Source organism: Rhipicephalus microplus, chromosome 5, assembly GCF_043290135.1.
Source record: "Rhipicephalus microplus isolate Deutch F79 chromosome 5, USDA_Rmic, whole genome shotgun sequence".
Classification (NCBI taxonomy): domain Eukaryota; kingdom Metazoa; phylum Arthropoda; class Arachnida; order Ixodida; family Ixodidae; genus Rhipicephalus; species Rhipicephalus microplus.
Genome location: NC_134704.1, coordinates 83,410,958 through 83,431,185, shown reverse-complemented (window position 1 = coordinate 83,431,185; position 20,228 = coordinate 83,410,958). Strand labels below are relative to the sequence as shown.

Sequence of the window (20,228 nt, the reverse complement as noted above, 5' to 3'; positions counted from 1 at the left end):
GGCTCTCCGACATGGGGGCTCCTCTCTCATAGGACCGCCGATCGCGACGCGCCGCAGGGCTTCTTTTATTTACACCGGGTCCAACCAAAATGTCCAATCAGAAGCGCCGCTGGTCGTCCGGGCAAATTCCTCCAATGGGGTCGCCGCGCCATGCGTCAGACCACCAGACACGAGGACGCCGGCTCGCTGTCACGTGCGCAGCTGACTCAATGCACGTGGGCCAGAGGGGCGCCGCGCGTGTTCACGCCGTCGAGTTGATCGCGCCAGGCGGACTGCGGGCTGGCCTTGACCCAGATTGCCTTTTTCAGAGGCACGGACGTTTGACGAGGATTGCTGGCATAACAGTACGTGGCACAAACATGGCCACAAGAGCCACAATGGCATCGGCACTGTTGTATTCCTCAACAGTGTACTATGTTTAGATTTTGAAGTTCTGCTGAACTTTTCTCTAGCTTGCAGCCAGCACAAGGCTTTGCCAGATGGAGCGGAAGAAGTTTGGCAGGCGTTTCATGGCCCTGCCTGTGAGGAGTCAGCTCGATAGAGCCGTGAGGGACAAACTTATGGTGCTGGCGCATTTTAGTGGCAGTGGCCACTACAAGAAGAGTTGTTCTTTTTTGTGGGCAAATTTCATCGCATTTAATGACATCTTTCATAAATAAACGTTCAATTTTAACTCTAATAGTGATTTTTCTCAGAACACAGATTTTGCCATTTTTTCCAAGTGCCCCTCCTTTTTTGGGCTACTAGCGGTGCTCAGATCTGCATGACATTTTGTACAATGTTTTTTCAAAGTGTGAGAAATGAAAATATCTTTTTAAAATTTAATAATTGTATTATATAATAAAAAGTTAGGGTAAACCCTTACTAGGATGGGAGAAATGTGGACTTTTTCATGTCTATTATATTTAATGACTATTGCATATTTTCTATGCACTTTCCAATTAGTTTTCTGCATTCTGCAGTTTATTTGAAATAATATGAACTATAAATTGTAAAAAAAAAATATGGAAGTTTTGGGATAGAAATAGGGGGGGGGCAACAGGCTCGAGGTTTTCACTTTGTCATGCTGATGAATTAAAAGTATACTTGCAAACAAGCTAATTGTATATTTGAAATTAGCCTAAAAAGTTTTATAAACAGTTCAAGTTTCATTACTCCAAAGTGAATATTAATAAAAAAAATTTTTTCTTCGAGTAGCATGTACCGTTAAGGTTTCAATGCGAGGCTGTGGTTCTAACTTCTTAGCTGCACATTTGATTCCCAGTTGCATTCAGATTGTCACCATTGGTCGAAATGATGACATTATAAGCCAAGAACTATGTATTATGAGGCAACGTTTAGGACATTCAGGACTCGTTTTTATTGTTTTGGTTATAAGGTCCACAGCCCAAACAAAAGGTGATGAATATGTTAATAGGGGTTGCAGCGCAAGCACGTAAGTGCTTAAAGAAAAGTGTAATGGAAGGCGAGGAGCGGAAGGCAAGGAAGCCTCTTCGCTTTTTGTTTTTCGCCTTACTTAACGCTTTTCTTTCAGCACTTTCGTGTGAGTGCTGCAAGTTCAATTAACATGCGATTCAACCAACTAGCCCAAATAGCCATTCTTCTCTGATGAGTATGTAAAGATGGGAAGATGAAGCGCGTAAATAAGTCCTCACACTAATTTTTCCCATGTTCATAAGTGACCAGCCCGGCAGAGACTTCGACGGGAAGGGTACGAAAAATGAGCAGTTTAAAACGTGGTCGAACTCCGTCAGAGGCGTGGACACGACGATCCGAAGAAACCCCGACTGGAGTGACCGTCGCGATAGTTGACTGGGGGTGTGTCTGTTCACAAACAATGTAAGGTGTCAGGAAGCGCGATGAAAAAGTTTTCACAATATCTGGCAGTACCAACAGGTGTCCAAAATAGGATACTTCATCTCTAGGACTGAAAGTGACGTCACGATGAAAGCTGTCATAATGCTGCTTGCGGCTTGTTGACAAGGCTCAGTGTTGAGGCGAGCGCTTTGCCAACATTTATTGAGATGGGAGATGAAATGTTCTGGCATAGTTGCAGGGGTTTTCATTGTCGAATTGAACAAAGAGGTGTCGATGGAGAATGTCAGCGCGTGACTATAGATGAAATAGAAAGGTGAATATTCTGTGGTTCATTGCACAGCTGTGCAATGTCACATTTGGTAATGTTGTGTCCCAGTTATTGTGGCTTGGCTCGATGTAGATTGATATCATGTCGGTGAGTGTTTGATGGAATTGCTCCATTAAGCAGTTTGTTTGAGGGTGGCAGGCTGATCTTGTCTGATGCACTGTGCACAGTAAAGTGGAACTTGGAATATACGTCCCTGGGTTTCGCAACGACCTGCACTTTACGACGAATCAGTTTGATCCCGGCAAAATCCCCATAGAAATAAGGTATTAAAAACCTTGGTCATGGGACGCACTTTTTTTGCTGACTCCGCATCTTATGATGCCATTCAGATTTCGTTCGAAAGAAAAAAAAACACCTTTACTCGAATCAAACGTCGCGGAAATATTCACGAGTGCAAAATATGAACTAAGCTGACGATTGGGAAAGCAGTGTGTGAGACAGGATGTCTTCTTCGATTGGAAAGTTTATTCTCTTGGATGTTCATGTGCTTCTACATATGCTTCGATTGCGTGCGTACATATCCGGGGTTGTTACCTAGTCAAGCTATGTCCACACAAAGTAGCTTCAGCCGGCCGAGAAGCTGGTATTTTCAAGTTTCCCGACCATGAAAACTTCCTGGTGGACATACAGCTGATTTCCCACCTTTGTTGCACTTGCAGTCAAAAGCTTGCGCACGCATAAGGGTGTAAGGCAGCTGTTTGCACTGTCACAACATTAATTTCACTATAGTTAACATACATAACAAGAGCAGGACATCACTAGTTGCACTTCACAATGCAAGTTATTGCATTGCCCACAGTTCAGTAGCACACGAAGGCATTCTACGCAAACTCGTGATTTGTTGCCATTATGTGATAGTGATGAGTCATGACATTGTGTCTGACTCTCCTGACGAGAGGCTGTTGGCAGCACGGTTTCGGTTTTTTTTTCAGGCGCTGGCATTTTTCGGACTCTGTTTATTGGTAGAAAGATGTGCGTTAGACTTGACTTTTTTAAATGTTGAGAATGAAGATTTGCTCACGTCTACTTTAACTATGTAATGCTGCCATTAGCTGCCACTGGCATTTTAATTTACCTTCCTGGCGTTGCACGTGACCTCTGTCTGCCTTTCATCCCAATTGTGTCATTTTGCATTCCTTGTGGAAGCCTCTATAATGGGCAAAACTGTTAGGTATATTTCTTTTGCCACCAAGCGATTTACTTGAGGGTGTCGTTTGCCTGCGGGTTGAGTAGTACTACAGGGTGAGTAGTTCTCGCACTGTAATACTCTGTAACCACACGTGTGGGAGGGCGCTGCCTTGATCCATGATAATCTTTTTGGGCAAAGTTCGCTTCAATATGTGCTCTCTAAAGTGCGTAGAAGACGTTCTTGGTCGATTTGTTGTTCATCTTCACGAGTCTCAATTCTAAGCTAACATTGGTTGTGTCTTTCGCTCCGCTTGAATGGTCCGTAATGGTCAATGTGGATCATCCCGAAAGGGTCGCCTGGCCAGAGGTCTGTGGTTTAGAAAGCCTTCTTGCTTTCAAGTGAGCATTTTCCGATAAGCATACTCCAAACTTTGGAAATCGTGTCTTTGTGAATAATCATGCATCCTTGAGAAACGAAATTTTCAGTTACTTCATGAACTCTTTTTTCCAACACAAAATGGCCCATGAAGTCAAATGCACTAGGACTACAATTTTATTGTGGCAGAAATCGAACCTCGAGTCTCTCGCTAGAGTGACAGCGATGACCATATTCTCTTTTTGGAAAGATTTAAGTGCGAAACGTACACTGACAAAGCCAAGATACAGTGGTTATAGCCAGTTATAGCGCTTGTCCTGTAGGTCTCCCCTTTGTGAGTGTCTGTTTTTCACCTCATCTTTCCGAAAAGCTATGCAACATATTGCCGACTAGCACATTTTGCTGAACCATGCTTTTGCTTGCATTGGCTTTATTATGCAAGGGTGACTTGCATTGCTGTTCTTCTTAGGTCTTTCCGTGCCCATTCTTTCTTAGTGGCATGTAGGCGAATGCTTTATGCCTGCAAACATCAATGCCTTTAAAAGTTGAGCTTTCTCACTTTTATGTGCTGCTGTCATCTGGGTACTGACTCCATTGTCACATAGCGCAGTGTACATCGGGGAACTTATTGAAAACAGTGACAGCTCAGTGGTGCAGGGTAGTACATTAGAGGCTTTTGCGAGTTCAGTCGCTTTTTATGCACACTCGTAGTTATAACTTCCGACGGACAACAAGGGTGCCATCACATCTCTGAGAATCGTGGCTGATTGTCGCATTACAGGTTGGATCCAGATGTGGTTTTCTTGCAAGAGGTCATACCTGAAATAGAGCCTAGTATCAGGCTCAGGTTCGCACGCTATCTGTGCATACCGAACGAATCTCAAGGCTACTATGTTATGACGCTGTTGAAGGGGGATTCGGTGAAGTACGTCAGTCACGATGTCACACAGTTCTCGTCCACCAAAATGGAAAGACACATTGTACGGACTGAGGTAAGTGACAGTCTCATACCCACAATCACTTGCAGCTGTGATTCGAAAGGACACTAAATATAAACAGTTACGTACCCACTTTCTTATGAGATGGCCATGTTTATATTTTTGTTGAATGTAGTGGCACTAAAGCAAGGGCATTGACTCGCACTGATCTGTGATGATGTGTTTGATACCAATAAGAATATCATTGTAAATAGAAACTCACGCATAACCAGCCCACTGCTCCCTAGGCAGGCTTCATTGCAGATTCACATCTGCACTGTTGCAACAGCTGTTGTCTCATTACATCTCGAAGTGCATAGATTATGATGGTCATATCTGGAAATAACCTGCAAAGACAAACATGCATTTTAACTCATTTTTGTCCAAACAATTAACCAATGGAACAGGATGTCTGGAAAGCAAGCATGTAGTTGGAATGAACGTGTATTTTATCTAGGAGTGTGTGAACAGCCGAGTTTTGAATTGAGGTCAAATAATACCTGACTGGATAATTAAATAACATTTTTGGATAGCCAGTATTCGATATTTTGATTAATACGAAAGGACAAATATCTGTGAGACAGAGACCCATTGGTGCAGCTTGGTTAGGGCGGGGTGGCTAAAGCTAAGGCTAACATTGTTACAGTAGGCCTTTCTTTAAACTTTCACCAATGTCCTGGTTCAATAACTATTACCAGTACAAGGTCATAGTTGGCACTAAATGGGTGTTATTCCCACGTCATTCACGAAAGCTCCAATTTCTCCTAGGCATGCGTTGGTGGACTTCCCTTTTTGTTAGCTTTGATTTGCAGGGCTTTCTTGAAGAAATTTCTTGCTAGTCGAACAGTTCTTTGGAAGGAAGCAAAAAAAAAAAAAAAGCTAATTATGGGCAGTCCAACGGGCCCGCAAAGCGGCGAAAGGCTAGGTCTTTTGGTCCCAATGTGGGAGTTTCTTGAAAAAATTTCGTGCTAGTCGAACAGTTTTTTGGAAGGAAGCAAAAGAAAAAAAAAAAGGCAATTATGGGCAGTCCAACGGGCCTGTGAAGTGACTGAAAGGCTTGGTCTTTTGGTCCCAACGTGGGAGCGGCCCGCTTCAGGCTAGGGCACCAGCACGACCTATTGTACCCTAATTAAGTTCATTCATCATCATCATTATGTTATCATTCCACACATACGCAGTGCGGTGGCATGTACATGGGGTGTTCTCTAGCTCTCTGGAAGATTCTGAGTGTTTGTGCTTTACTGCCATTCGTAAGAAGATTGTCTGCAAAAGCACTAAATGTGTTCTAAATTAATGTTCAGTTGGTGATGCGTTAAAATGTTATGAAACTGTGGCAAGATATACATCCGTCGAATTGGGCATTCTGTAAATGATTGCCTATGAGTTGTGCAATCATAAATGGGAAGTGGAACAGGCTTGCATTCTCTGTATTATTAGTTTCATTACAGCATTTACACGTCTGGACCTCTGTTGGATAAGAGGTGCGTCTTAATTTTTAAAGGAAAGTAGAGATCTGTTTCCTCAGGTACTACACAGGCTGTGTACATAAAGAATTTCACAAATCAGCACATCAGCCTTTTGTAATTCTTTCATGACTAGAACGCGTTTAGTTTTAGTTTTTGATAACATATGGTTAAGGTTGACTACCTCCTATGAAAGCTCATTTGTTTATCTTCAGGTACGCATGTCTAAAGACGTACAAAGAGAAGCATTTGAAGAATGAAACTAAACAGTGAGCTTGTACCTGTTTATGTTTATTGCACTGTTTCCAGCTTGCTTTGCGTCTATAAAACCTATGTGTGCACCAGTGAGCCTCACAGCAGACAATAAATATTAACAAGCCACTCTTGATGTCGATAGAATCAAGGATGCTCACCATGCAGCTTCGAAGGAAAGTGGCCGATGTATGTGGTGTCAGGTGCGATGCTAAGCGCAGCAATAAAGGTCGTGAAGCATGTGCGAAATATTGCCGCATTTCTGTCGTTCTTGTGTGGTTCACACAGACACCTGCAGCTGCCTGTGGCGATAGACACTTCATCCTGTTGCTCTGATTGGACGCTCACTATGGCTCATCTTCAAAGGGTATTTGTTGAGCTTTTGGCTCGGCTGGCTCAGCGAATCATTCGAACCGTTAGAATCGTTTGATTTGCTTCACGAGAGTTTGGTGTCTTTAAAAAAATGTGCATGCTGTCAGAGACTGTAACACAACTCTGAATCATTCAAGTTACCAAGGTTTCACTTGAAGTGCATGTTAAATGAAGCTATGAGGCTGTTTTATTGAGATAGCAATTATATGGGTACTCACGGCTGCATTTGGCCGTCGGCTTCGATGTCTTGCACCATATATATATGCATATATACATATCTATATATATTAAAAATGCAAGAAAGAAAAAAATTTCAGAAAAAAGACTCCGGAGTGCAGAATCGAACGTGGGACCTCCGCGTCATGAATGCGAGGCGTTAGCCACTGACCCACCGAGGGGTACCTCCTTCAACCTTCAAATGGCAAGCTGCTCATATCTATCACATATTGCTGATAGCGGGCATCTCAGGGGGGAACTATCATGTTTTCAGCATTATCAGCTGAATGGGGCAGTGGCCCACATAGGGCACCCTTATCTTTCAGTGGGGAGAATTGTAGGTCTTGGCTAGCCTTTGGGTTTCGTCGGAACGATTCTGTAGTAGTTACTAGGCGCACTGAGGTCACTGCAGTCAATGCACAGCCTCCGTTCACGAAAAAAAGGCGCTTTTCGGACATAGCGAAATAACAACAGAGATACTTATTCACGCTAACCTGTACCTCTGAGTACGTTTCGTGCGTCCTTTGTGCGTGAGAAACGTGCGGCACGTTTTGATCTGCTTGCCATTTTGCACGTGACCTTCTAATTTGTTGCTATCGCATTCATTGCTTTGACTTTGCGGCAAAGCTGTGACTTTTTTTTCTTTTCTTGCCTCTGTCCGCTCCCCCTTAACCTTTGTTGCATTATCTTTGATCCTAGGAAGGGCATTTGTTTGGGATATGGTGGGGGCTTATAATAGTAAGTATAATCTGCTTTCATGTCAAACAGCACCGGTCTTGGGGACTTCAGAAATAAAGAGGAAAGCTCTGTAAATAATGTATTTGTGACTCTTTTCACAAGTTTCCCATGTATGTAGTGGGTGCAGTGTCTCATCTTCGCTTTAAAGACATTTAAAACAACATACTGACCACGATTAAAAGTGAATAAAAACACAGTGTTTCGGTCCCCATACGGGAGCCTTGTTTTCAAGTAAAATTTTTCAGATTTTTTTTTTTCACTTGTGAACGGCGCTTTTGTATGGGGGCCGTGTTTTTATTTCCTTTTACTAGTAGTCAATGCGCTGTTTTGTCTTCATGTTCGTTCCTGACCAGAGTGGTTTCTGTCCAACTATCGATTTCATCACCTTTGCTTTAAAGAACTGGAACATCTTTGTATTCTGTCATACGTTTACTCAATCACTGTTGTTGCTCATTAGCTCTTCATCGTGCTTGTCTTTTGCCGTTCTCACACAGGCAACCTTCAACAACAAGGATCTCGTCCTGCTGAACACTCACCTCGAGAGCATGGCCTACTCCAGCGATGTCAGACAAACGCAACTTCGTCGATGCTTTCGCCAGTGCAGGAAAGAACCCCCCATGAAGACAGTAATCTTGGGAGGTGACATGAATTTGAGAGACCACGAAGTGAGTGTGCACCAGTTTTGCGAAAGTATAAATGTTTAGTCAAAACAGGAAGCTTTAAAGGCAGAGCTGTGAATTGTGCTGCTATTGAATTCGGGTTCGCATAGCACATAGTTGCAGGTTCACTAAGCGCCTGTGGTGACTGCGTTTTTTAGGCTGTGGTTAGAAATAATTTTCCAGCTTTGCCCATATTGTGAAGGGCTTGTCTTGCAACGAAGTACAGTGTAGCCCACTTATAATGATACCGGTTTTAACAATGCATTGTTTGTAACAGTGAGAACCTGCTGCACCGTCAACTTTTATATGTTTTGTATGCTCACAGCAATGCCTGCATGCTGCAGTGCACCATCAGTTATGACATTGAATTCGGACTGTTCGGTGTCCTTTCCGAAAGCCAATGCAATGCAAGATTCCAGGAAAAAAAGAAGGAAGTGAGCAATTCCAGCTGAACCTCTCTCCCACAAACCCAGTTTAGCCCAGCGCCCCGTAGGAGTTGTGTTATGCTTTATCGCATAGCGCAGTGGCATTGCGGCAAAACTTACGTTTGAAATCAGCCACAGCGGTGGCTTCTGTTAAAGCATGTGTGAAGAGGTTTATTAGTTGTTAACGATAACGGCAAGACAGCGTGAAGAACCGTCCAGCAGAGACCGGCACAGCAGCGAATCGAAGCCCGAGCTGAGAGAACCGGGCGTTGGCGATGCTGCTCGCTGCAGGCATATCTTCTTCACAATCGCCCCCGCTGAAAAAGGAGCCATCCTGGCGACTTAAGAAGTTTCAGGCAGAGGCTCATGTACAGTTTCAGTTGGGAAACATGGACGATATCACGTGCACGCCGGCGCATGTCATCCATTCGGGAAACTGGCTCAATTAGGAAATTAACCGGAGAGGTTTTCTCCAAAACGGTGTAAGGGCCCTTCTACCGGGGGACAAGTTTCGAGGAGAGTCCCGGAGTTTGGTATGGGATGGCAAGCCACACAAGAGATTCTGGGGCACAGGTGGGATCTGAAAGGGCGGTGCTACGGTGTTCTTTCTGGCGTTGCTGCTCTTCCGAGGTGAACGTACGGGCGAGCTGGCGGCACTCTTCGGCTTGTCAAGCAGCATCGGAAATAGGTGGACACTCGGAAGCATCAGGACGGTACGGAAGTATGGGAAGGCTCGCGTTTGTAAAGAAGAAAGAAAGGTGAGAATCCCGTGGTGGTTTCTATTGCGGTGTAATATGTGACGGTAACGTATAGGAGAACACGGCCCCAGTTGTTGCTATGATCAGATGCCACGTACATTGAGAGCATATCACCCAGCGTGCGGTTAAACCATTCCGTTAGCCTGTTAGTCTGCGGGTGGTATGCTGTCGTTTTCTGATGAGAGACGTGGCATTCCGAAAGCAGAGTTTCGACGACCTCAAAGAGGAAAGCGCGGCCTCTGTCACTAAGGAGCTTTCGAGGTGCACCATGTCGAAGGACAAAGCGTTGTAAAATGAAAGAGGCGACATCCTGAGTTGTAGCGCTCGGCAAAGCGGCTGTTTTGGCGTGGCGTGTCAGGTGGTCAACCACCACTATAATCCATCGATTACCACCTGGTGTCAATGGAAGGGGGCCATAGACGTCAACGCTGACGCGATCAAATGGCTTGGCAGGGCATGGAACTGGCTGCAATGCGCCAGTTGCACGTGGCTGTATTGATTTGTGTCGCTGGCAGTAGGAACAGCCCTGCACGAATTTGCGTACAAAATGGTACATGCCGCGCCAGTAATAGTGATGGTCAAGGCGTTCATATGTTTTGAACACCCCTTGCGTGGCCACATTGCGGATCGTCGTGAAGAGAGGCACATACTTGCGATCGTAAAGTGCGTGGAATGACCAGTAGCCAGCGGCGGCCATTGGGAGCGTAGTTGCGTCGATGAAGAAGTTGATCTCTGATGGTGAAATGGAAAGCTTGACGTCGGAGGGATCGAGATGCTAGAAGGTTGGGCGTGCCAGATAGATACTCAATAAGAGATGCGATCCACGGGTCACTACGTTGTTCGGTGGCAATTGAGTCGAGATTTAGCGATGACAAGGTCTGGAGGAAAGTGTTTCCGCACGTCGGATCTGGTGGTAAAGGTGAGCGGGATAGGGCATCAGCGTCAGAGTGTTTGCATCCGCAGCGGTATACGACGCGAATGTCGTACTCCTGGATGCGGAGTGCCCATCGCGCAAGGCAGCCAGAAGGGTCTTTCAACGTGGAGAGCAAGCAAAGCGCGTGGTGATCAGTTACTAGATCGAACGGGCGGCCGTATAAGTACGGCCGGAACTTTCCAAGCGCCCATGCCAGAGCCAAACACTCTTTTTCTGTCACGCTGTAATTAGTTTCGGCTTTCATCAGAGTGCGGCTAGCATAGGCTACAAGGTATTCTGAACAGCCGGGCTTTCGTTGAGCGAGGACAGCGTCTAGCCTGACGCCGCTGGCGTCAGGGTAGACGCTGTCCACTTCGGTAGGAGTCGTCGGGTCGAAGTGGCGAAGAACTGGTGGGGAGGGGAGCAGACGGCGCAGAGTAGTAAAGGCAACGTCACACGCAGAGGACCAGGAGGAGAGGTTCACGTCACTGCGAAGAAGCTGGGTTAATAGTGACATGATAGATGCAAAATTGCGAACATAGCGGCGGAAATAGGAGCATAGGCCTACAAAACTGCTAAGTTCTTTCATGGACATCGGCTTAGAAAATTCTGCGACTGCTCGAATTTTTGCTGGGTCAGGTAATACACCGTGCTTGGACACGATGTGGCCTAGGATGACGAGCTCACGTGCAGCGAAGTGGCATTTTTTCAGGTTAAGCTGCAGGCCAGCGTCGGTCAGACAAGTCCAAACGTGCCTGAGGCGAAGGAGGTGCGTGGGAAAGTCATGGGAGAAAACCACGATATCGTCGAGGTAACAGAGGCACATATTTCACTTGAGGCCACGTAGCGTATTATCCATAAGACGTTCAAACGTGGCAGGCACGTTACAAAGCCCAAAGGGCATGACGTTAAACTCGTATAGTTTGTCTGGTGTTATAAATGCCGTTTTTTGGCGATCGGCTTCAGCCATTGGGACTTGCCAGTAGCCAGACCGCAAATCTAGCGACGAGAAGAATTCCGCGAAGGGTGTCAATGGCGTCTTCAATGCGTGGCAAAGGATAGACGTCCTTGCGGGTTATCTTATTCAAACGACGATAGTCCACGCGAAATCGGATAGATCCGTCTTTCTTATGCACCATGACGACGGGAGAGGCCCAGGGACTGTGAGATGGTCGAATGACGCGGCGCTCTTCAGCGGAGACACGGTATGGTCTTTGACGCAGTGGCTGGTGTAGGCCGGTGTCAACATGATGTTTGACTTCTGACGTGCGGCCCAGGTGAGGTTGCAACACATCGAAAGAACTCCTGAACTCACGCTGAAGATCCAGCAGGTTGGCATGTTCGGTGGGAGTGAGAGTGTCGGCGCTGGCGCTGGAAAACGCATCATTGGACGACTCCCCGAGTGCCGACAGTGCTTTTGGGTGGTCGCAGTGGTCATGCGGGACATTAACCAAAGACGAAGGGTCGAGATCCTGCACACGGCCGAGACATTCCTCCGCAAGCAAAGTGACAGGTGTGGAAAGCAGATTGCTTACGAAGATGTTGCTTCTTCCGGCGGCAAGGTCAATTGTTGCGAAAGGCAGCAGCATTAAACGGGAACAAGTGCGAAATTTCCAGGTGGAATATCGGTATCTTCATGAACGAGCAACTTCGGTGGCTGATGAAGAGCGTCAAGTAATGGGACATCACACAAGGGTGAAAACTCGACTTCGCCATGTGCGCAGTCGATGACGGCATTATGACGGCATTATGGCGCAGTCGATGACGACATTATGGCGAGAAGTCTCACCCGAGTATGACGTCATGCGAACAGACAGCGAGAACAATAAACTCCACGATGTAAAGAATGCCTTCGATGGACACTCTTTCCGTGCAGGCTGCGAGAGGCATTACTTGCCGTGCGCTTGCGGTGTGAAGCGACAGTCCCGAAAGCGGCGTTGTGACTTTGTGTAATAAACGGCAAATATTAGCGGCAATAACAGAAACAGCGGCGCCGGTGTCCACAAGGGCGAAAGTACAATAACTTTCAACAGTTACTGCGACCACGTTAGCAGGAAAGGAGCGAGGGCTTAGACAGTTCGAAAACGGCGCAGTTCTTGCCTCTTGAACTGCGGTGCTTAGTTTTTCTGGTCGGAGGGTCCGGGCCAGCGAGGCATGGGGGAGGGCAATCGCCGGCGAGGAGAGCGTGCGCGCTGCGGCTGGAAGTTAAGATGGTCAGTAGGGGCATAACGAGGTGACGAGACCGGCCCGTATTGGGCGAAGGGTCGGCTGCTGGTTTGCGACGACCGGGCATAGTTGCCGACCGTCTGAGGTCGACTGCGGCAGTAGCGGGTAACATGTCTGGGAGTGAAGCAGGCGTAGCAAATTGGTCGGTTATCGGGCGTCCTCCAAGGATTTGCGACTGGTGCTGCCGCCCAAGGTGCAGTATAAGCAGCCGGGTGTGCGGGCTGTGAGCGCGTGGTGTAGGGCGGTTGCGGAAGCCTACGTACAGCGTCTGCATATGTGAGCAACGCGGCTACGGGCTGCATCTCTTGCGAACAAGCGACAGGAGGAGCCACAGGCTGCGCTGCATACGTTAGGGGCACGGCCACAGGCTGAACGGCTGGCGGATAGGCGACAGGAGCGCCAACCGGCTGTGCGACACGCGGGCAGTGAACAAGGCTAGATAGAGGTGGCTCGTAGTGCGCAAGGGGAACAGCTTGTGCAACCTCTTTCGATATAGCAGTGCGAAGCGGGGCAGGTAGACGGGTGGTGGTCTCGTGAGTAAAGGGCACTAGAGAAAGTTGGCGGGCGACTTCCTCACGGACGAAGGCTCGGGCTTGCTGAAGCAACGGTGAATTGTCAGGCATGGTGTCGAAACTGGACAGCGACTCACTACCAGGCTGAAGCTGCCGAGTCAGAGTGCGTTGCTTCTTCAACTCGTCGTAGCTCTGACACAAGCTGACGACTTTAGAAACTGTGCTCGGATTCCTAGCCAAGAGCATTTGAAATGCGCCATCGTCGACGCCCTTCATTCAGGATGTGTTTGATCTTGTCCGACTCGGGCAGGGTGTCATTCACGCGTCGACAAAGGTCGACTACATCCTCAATATAGCTGGTAAAATTTTCACCTGTCTGCTGGGAGCGGACGCGCAAGCGCTGTTCTGCCCACTGCTTGCGGACAGCCGGCCGCCCAAACACTTCAGCACATGACGTCTTGAAGACGCTCCATGTGGGGATGTTGTGTTTGTGGTTGTTAAACCACAATTCTGCAATGCCAGTGAGATAAAATATGACGTGGCCCAGCTTGTCGGCTTCATCCCACTTATTATTGGCGCTCACCAGCTCGTAGTGCTCGAGCCAATCTTCCACGTCGGTCCCATCCGCACCGCTGAAGACCTTTGGGTCCCGTATCCTAGGATGGCCAGGGAAGTTGAACTGGGGCGGCGACGCCGATGCGTTGGCGTTGTCAGTCATGACGGGTGGTAGCGTGCGGCTTCGCAGCTCCAGGGCGTAGCGACGGGATAAACAGCACCCTCCACCAAATGTGAAGAGGTTTATTAGTCGTTAACGACAACGGCAAGACAGCGTGAAGAACCGTCCAGCAGAGACCGGCACAGCAGCGAACCGAAGCACGAGCCGAGAGAGCTGGGCGTTGGCGATGCTGCTCACTGCAGGCACATCTTCTTCACACATGCAATTTGAGTGAGAAGTTAAGACTTTGGAAAGTTTCATTGTTCGAATCCTCAGACATCATAAATTGGCTCTGTTGAGCTTGTGGTGGGCCTGAGAAAGCATCCTAATTTTCAAACATGTCTGAAAACTCTGTGGCTTTGCCATCCTTGTCACAGTTGTCTGTTGGCATATCCCATTCGATGTTGCAGTTTTCTCTCAACAGTTCGTTTATAAAAATTATCAGATTTAGCAATGAAGTTTGCAAGGCACTTTAGTATTGTTATAAGTGTGATTGGAAAACATGTAAAGTGAGGCTTATAGTTACATAGCAGGAGTGGGAAGCGAGTGGCCGAGGCCTCTCACGGATTAGTTTTGTGGCTTCACTAAATAACACCACTGGTGCTATTTACATGATTATCACAGTTAATGATGCTTTCTTTGGGTAGGCTTCAGAGATGGGCCTGGTCTCAAGGATTCTTTTGCGTTAGGCACCGCATGCAGTCGCGATGAGTTGAAACATCAGCGTGACACCAAAGCTCCATGTTTCAGAACTGGCGTCCAGATTTTAGTTATTCTAGAAATCAGCATCGTGTCTGATCTCCTTCACCAACGACAACCGTACACTCAAGCCTCATTATTATAAAGTTGCATGTAACAAGAAAAAAGTTTGTTATATCCAAGAATTCCTTATAAAGGTTATGCCTAACACCGTATCTATTGCAAGACTATTTTTTGTTTAATTTGCTATAACTGATATTTCCTTATACTCATGTTCATTACATTGAGGTCTGAGGGTATATGGGAGATAAGTCCGAGTGACAACGCTGTGTGACATCCCCCCACTCTATTCTCGCCACCTTCCCTGTCCCGGCCGTTGTAGGACTAAATTTTATTACTGCCTGTTTTATAGGCTGTATAAACTATGGGCAACATATGTGTTGTGTGGTGACTAGCATGCTGTAACGCATGCGCCACAAATGAATAGGAAAGATGTGATAATGAAATGTTCATGTCTGCACACGGTAACCTTTTTCACGATGATCCCAACGATAGTAGCTCATCCGCTGTGGTGGAGAAGGGGTTATGGGTGTTCGCTACTGACCCTAAGGTCGCAGGTTCGATCCTGGCTGTTACGATTGCATTTCCATAAAGGTAAAACACTAAAGGCCTACGTGTGGTGGGATGCCACTGCATGTTAAATAACACCAAATGGCCAAAATTTTCACAGGCTCCACTATCAACGTTTCTAGAACGGTAAGTTGCAAAACTCCTCGCGTCAGACGATCCCTCACACAGCTCGTAGACAACCTCCGGTTTGGTGGCGCTGGCGGTGCTACAAGTTTCCGCTAGCAGACGAAAACACGCAGCCGTCGTGGCAAGACGTCGTGGCGGCCGTTCTGAAAGAGCTTTGCCAACAGTATATTATTTGGATTTCTTGTTGTGCTGCCGCAGAAACTTGATACTGCGTAATATTTTAGCAGTGTAAGGCAAATGCAGCATAATTATAGCTTTCTCAACTGCCCATGATAAACGATGATTGATAGCATAACATACGAGTCTGTCGGTTAGTTGATAGTAGGTGTACGTTCGCAATTATTTTTAGGCACAAAAAAACCCAATTACAATGTTTTGTATCCTCGCTTGTAACTGTGTTTTTCGTGCCTTAAAATAAATTACAACTATGTGGCGCAATCCCGTGGCTTTTGTCTGGTTCTGTAATCAGCTTTTTTTTTTTTCATGTCAAACACATTCTTCAGCAACTTAGGCCGTCGAAAAGCTGTGCATGCGGCGCTTTTCTTAAGCATGTCTTCCTTCTGCTTCTCTTGAGTTCCTCGAATAAAACCTGTTAACACAGCTGAAGCCAAAGCTTCGAGCAGGGACCGCACTTTAGGGTATCGGTGAGCACTTCGTAGTCATTACTCACGAGGCTTCTTGCTGACGCATTGGGGCACCATGAACACACTTTCAGCTTTTCTATGCCCTCCAGAAGTTCGGCCAATTGAGTGATGGTATCTGCATTGCTGGGCGACTTGGCTAAGCGATGGTGACAGCTACTAATGGTGACTTTAATGTCTTCTGTGACTGCGCATTTCTCCACAAATAGCGCCCTTTTTCTTCTTTGAGCACTATAAACACCACAAGACGTCTTGTCTCGCCATTCTCAACAACTTTCCGCCAACATGCAGCAGGCAAACAAACATTTTCTACGTCTAGAAGCGAAATTATGACGCAGCTCGTTGACGGCATGTCGGAACTTATTTCACGGTCTCCGAGCTCAGTGCTCGAAGATATTCTATTTTTTTTTGCCGATGATATTCTGAAAAGTACTTCACTCCTATCAGGCAGCTTTTGCTTCTTTCTCATGGGTTTTGAAAGGTAAGCGGGCTAATTTGGGATATCCGCGGAACGCATCTTCCGATCAGGTACCACTTTCTACTGGTGATTTGTACGTTCTTACTATCGATGACATGAGTGAAAGTCTTCAGAATGTCATCATCAACGTGCATATCACACACATGTGATGTGCTGGGCAGTTTATTATCCGCACGAGGAACAGCGTGGTCCCATGCATCTTGCTGCTCAGGTACACACAGGGCACAAAAGAAATGCCGTGGTGTCTTTAATTTCCTGTAGCCACTCGTACAGCCGGGAACGCAACATGTGGGCATGATGAAAGCACGCAACACATACAAAGCAGAACAGGGTACTCTGTAGCACAAAACTGTTCACGCAGAAAGAAGCCTCCACGGATAGCGACGCACTGTAACATGCACAGTCGACGGAGGTTACGGGAGTGACACGAGTGAGCATGCATTGAGTGAATTCGGATGCGACAGCAGCGTCACATTTGTCTCTAGCAAAGGCGGCGCCGCGCAACGTCGCTCAGTTTTGCAACTTGCCTAGTTCTAGAAACGTTGCCCACTATGGCGTCTCTCATATCATCAATGAATACCTGGGGTTTTGGATGCGAAACCCCAGATACTACGGTATTAGTATAACCATATAGCTCAGCTTTCTGTTTTCTAGGTATTGAAGGTCGAAGGGAGTACAGCCAATGCATTTGTTTTTCCTGAAATGGCCTGAAAGGGTTTTTTGAAAGAAATGTACCTTCTTAGTGCACAAAGAATGTTTCAAAAAGAAGAGAGGTGGGACAGAGCGCACACTTACAACCATTTTATTGCCTCCATATTCCCGCGATTTGTGTAATAAAATGGTTGTAAATGTGTGCTCTGTCCTGTCTTCTTTTTAAACGTTCCCTGTGCACTAAGAAAGTATATTTCTTTCAAAAATGTTATACCAACCAGCCCAAGTAGCCACTTTTTTTCTGAAAAAGTATTACACATCGCTCTGAGCCAAATCTTTTGAAGTTATCTGCTGCTCCTTTTGTTTGTTTACTGAGTTGATGATGTATTCAAATTATTTTTGTGTCAGAAAATTGAGTGCAATCATATACATAACGAAGTAATAGCGTACATGTATTGTTGCATTCTTCTAAGGCACTCTTTAATTAAGATTTCGTCAAGATTGTTTAGGTACACTGCAGTAAAGACCTCATTTTTTCAGCTTGCTACTGTCACTCACTCCCTGAAAGTGGAGCACCTTCAAGAAAAAACTGGGCATGAATAAAAGCTACATAAAAGCGAGACGTTTGGAGAGTAATGTGAGGACCCTTCCGTTCTGAAATTTGAATAGTTCTTGTACAAGACAGCCATTTCATACTTTTGCATTATCAATGCATAACCTACCTATATGTCACACTTGTTTGTTCGCAATACCCAAACCTGATAGGTGGCTGATTCTGCTAACACTCATAACTACCCTACCAGGTTTTGCTATATTGGGTTCTGGCTTAAAGTTCGCTGCAATCTCTTCGATTGTCCCCAGGTTGATTCGAGCGGTGGTGTACCTGACGGCATCCAGGATGTGTGGACAGCGTGTGGTTCAGACCCAGGATCGTGCTACACGTGGGACATGACGTGCAATGACAACTTAGACTTTGGTAAAAAGGTCACCGCCCGCCTTCGATTTGACCGTATTTACGTTCGACACTCTCAACCAACTCACTTAAAGCCTGTTTTTTTCAAACTCATTGGACAGAGGAGACTGCAAAATGAGCAGTGTTTCCCTAGTGACCACTGGGGCATCGCCGTCCAGTTTAAGTGTTTGTGACCTCCTTGAAACTCTTTTCATGTGTAAATACCTGGTTCAGGACTGATGATGAGAGAAACGATGCTTTACCTATTACTCCCCCACACAATTAGAAAGCGTCGTGCAGAAAATTAGGATGTAAAGGGGCGATGGAAATTTCTTTTCAAAATGTGCGTATTTCTTATGAACAATTACTGTGTTTCACAGAGCTTTTTTTTCTATATGGCTATTAGACAGAGGGATAAAGAAAGCAATTCAGACAGCCTATTCAATATGTACAGCAGTGATAATCATTATATTTATAACCGTTGGTTGTGTAAATTGAAGTCGTATCTTATGCTACATCAGCACAAGCGGGCTGTCGACAGAAATCCTTGTATCATATTGTAAATATTGAACATCATCTTGATGGTTTTATACCTCGGGGAAGTAGACTAGTGGCTGCAATTTCTGTCAAATTCTACCACATGTACCTGAGCTAGGTTTGTGGATTCGGTGCATTAGACATGTCCATAGAAAAGTAAAATATATATGCTATAGTTGTAGGACATGCCAGTAATTTTTTTACTGTCCCAAACAGTGATGGTGTTTGTAAACGTTGTGGCATATGAATGTACAGTTTCGAATCTGTGCAAAAATAAGGTAGAGTATAACGAAAAATCGGCCTGCATTTAACATGCAGTAGAATTTATTCAGTCAACGGCCTTAGGCTTCAAATATTATCAAATTTTTTCTGGATGTACCGTAGATCGTACTTAAGCCATTTACAAAAGCAAAGATGAAATATTTAGCTCATATTTTTGAAATGTGAGAAGCACACAAACCACCAAGAACACATGTAGTTGCTAAACACTGTGGTAGCCAGTCTTTGGGTACAAAGAACACATGCACGAACATGACCGTACGGGGGTGTTTTTTTTACTGCGACAGTAGGCTCTGCTAAACGAATTACCTTTGCTTTTGTTCTTTGTCTCTCGCCCCTGGTGTGACAGCAAATATTTTCTGTGAACTATTGTACACACACACACAAATTGCTATTCTTTATATGTTTAAACCCTTTTGTTATGTGGTTTTACTGTTTTTATTTTGTAGCGCAGCACTCGAAGGCCAGAGTGCTTGCAAGATGAGACCTTCGTGCTCTGTACTTAAGGTTTCACAATACTTGTCACCTACTGTGTTTCTTAATGGTCATTGTTTCTTGCTACTTTTTTTATTGTTATTTGATATTGATTTTATAGTGCAATGGCGACGAGAAGATTGCCATGAAATAATAACCGAGAAAAAGTCGGGTGGATTCTTTCTTGTTTGTGCTGTATAACAGAGCTGTAGTCACGATCTTTGCATTGACATACATTGCCACTCATAACGAGCACAACTCAAGTAGTAATGACGTACTATGGAGACAGTGCTGCTGCGAGAGGGAAAAACATTGTGCAGTGCTTTTGAGTGCTCTGTGTGGATTATCGGCAGTCAAAGGGCAGTTTATGTTGGAACGGGGACATAAAGAGTGCATATGCAGAATGGTCCTCTGGGGGCTTGTATGTTGATAAGGGATATGTCATACAGGGAGGCAGCGTTACATTATACTCTAGAGGGCTCGTTGAGAAATGGAAATTGACAATCAGCTGTTTATGGTATAAAATATTGTATTTATTTGAATATAGGATGACCTTTTCTTTCCGAAAACGTTCATAACTAATTATCGACCTATATTTGTGACCAAGGAATCTCGACCTATATTCACGATCAAAGCTACCGAAAGCAGCAACCTAGTCATAGCGTTTAACTGCTGCACCCGCTGTTCTTAAAGCAGTACTTGTTACATAGGTTCATTGTATACTTCAAAATCTGGAATGCAGTCGAACTCTGCTACAACGAACGCCGCTTCAAGGAAATTTCCGCTGCAAAGAAAAATTCACGATTCTCCGTCAGTAGTTCATAGGAGTCAATGCATAAATATTGTCGCCACAACAAACACTTTTTCTTTGATCGTACCGCTTCA

At 45.6% G+C, this 20,228-nt stretch overlaps 1 protein-coding gene across 1 annotated transcript in view; it reads left to right on the top strand.

The window, feature by feature from the left end:
• The window catches only part of LOC119174360 (tyrosyl-DNA phosphodiesterase 2), a 34,177-nt gene extending 14,665 nt beyond the window's left edge, over positions 1–19,512 (top strand). The window contains exons 4-6 of the mRNA XM_037425231.2: positions 4,432–4,642; positions 8,163–8,333; positions 17,963–19,512. Of these exons, the coding sequence (XP_037281128.2) occupies positions 4,432–4,642; positions 8,163–8,333; positions 17,963–18,247 (667 nt within the window). The 3' untranslated portion in view covers positions 18,248–19,512. The remainder of the gene's footprint in view (positions 1–4,431; positions 4,643–8,162; positions 8,334–17,962) is intronic.
• The last annotated feature ends 716 nt before the right edge of the window (positions 19,513–20,228 follow it).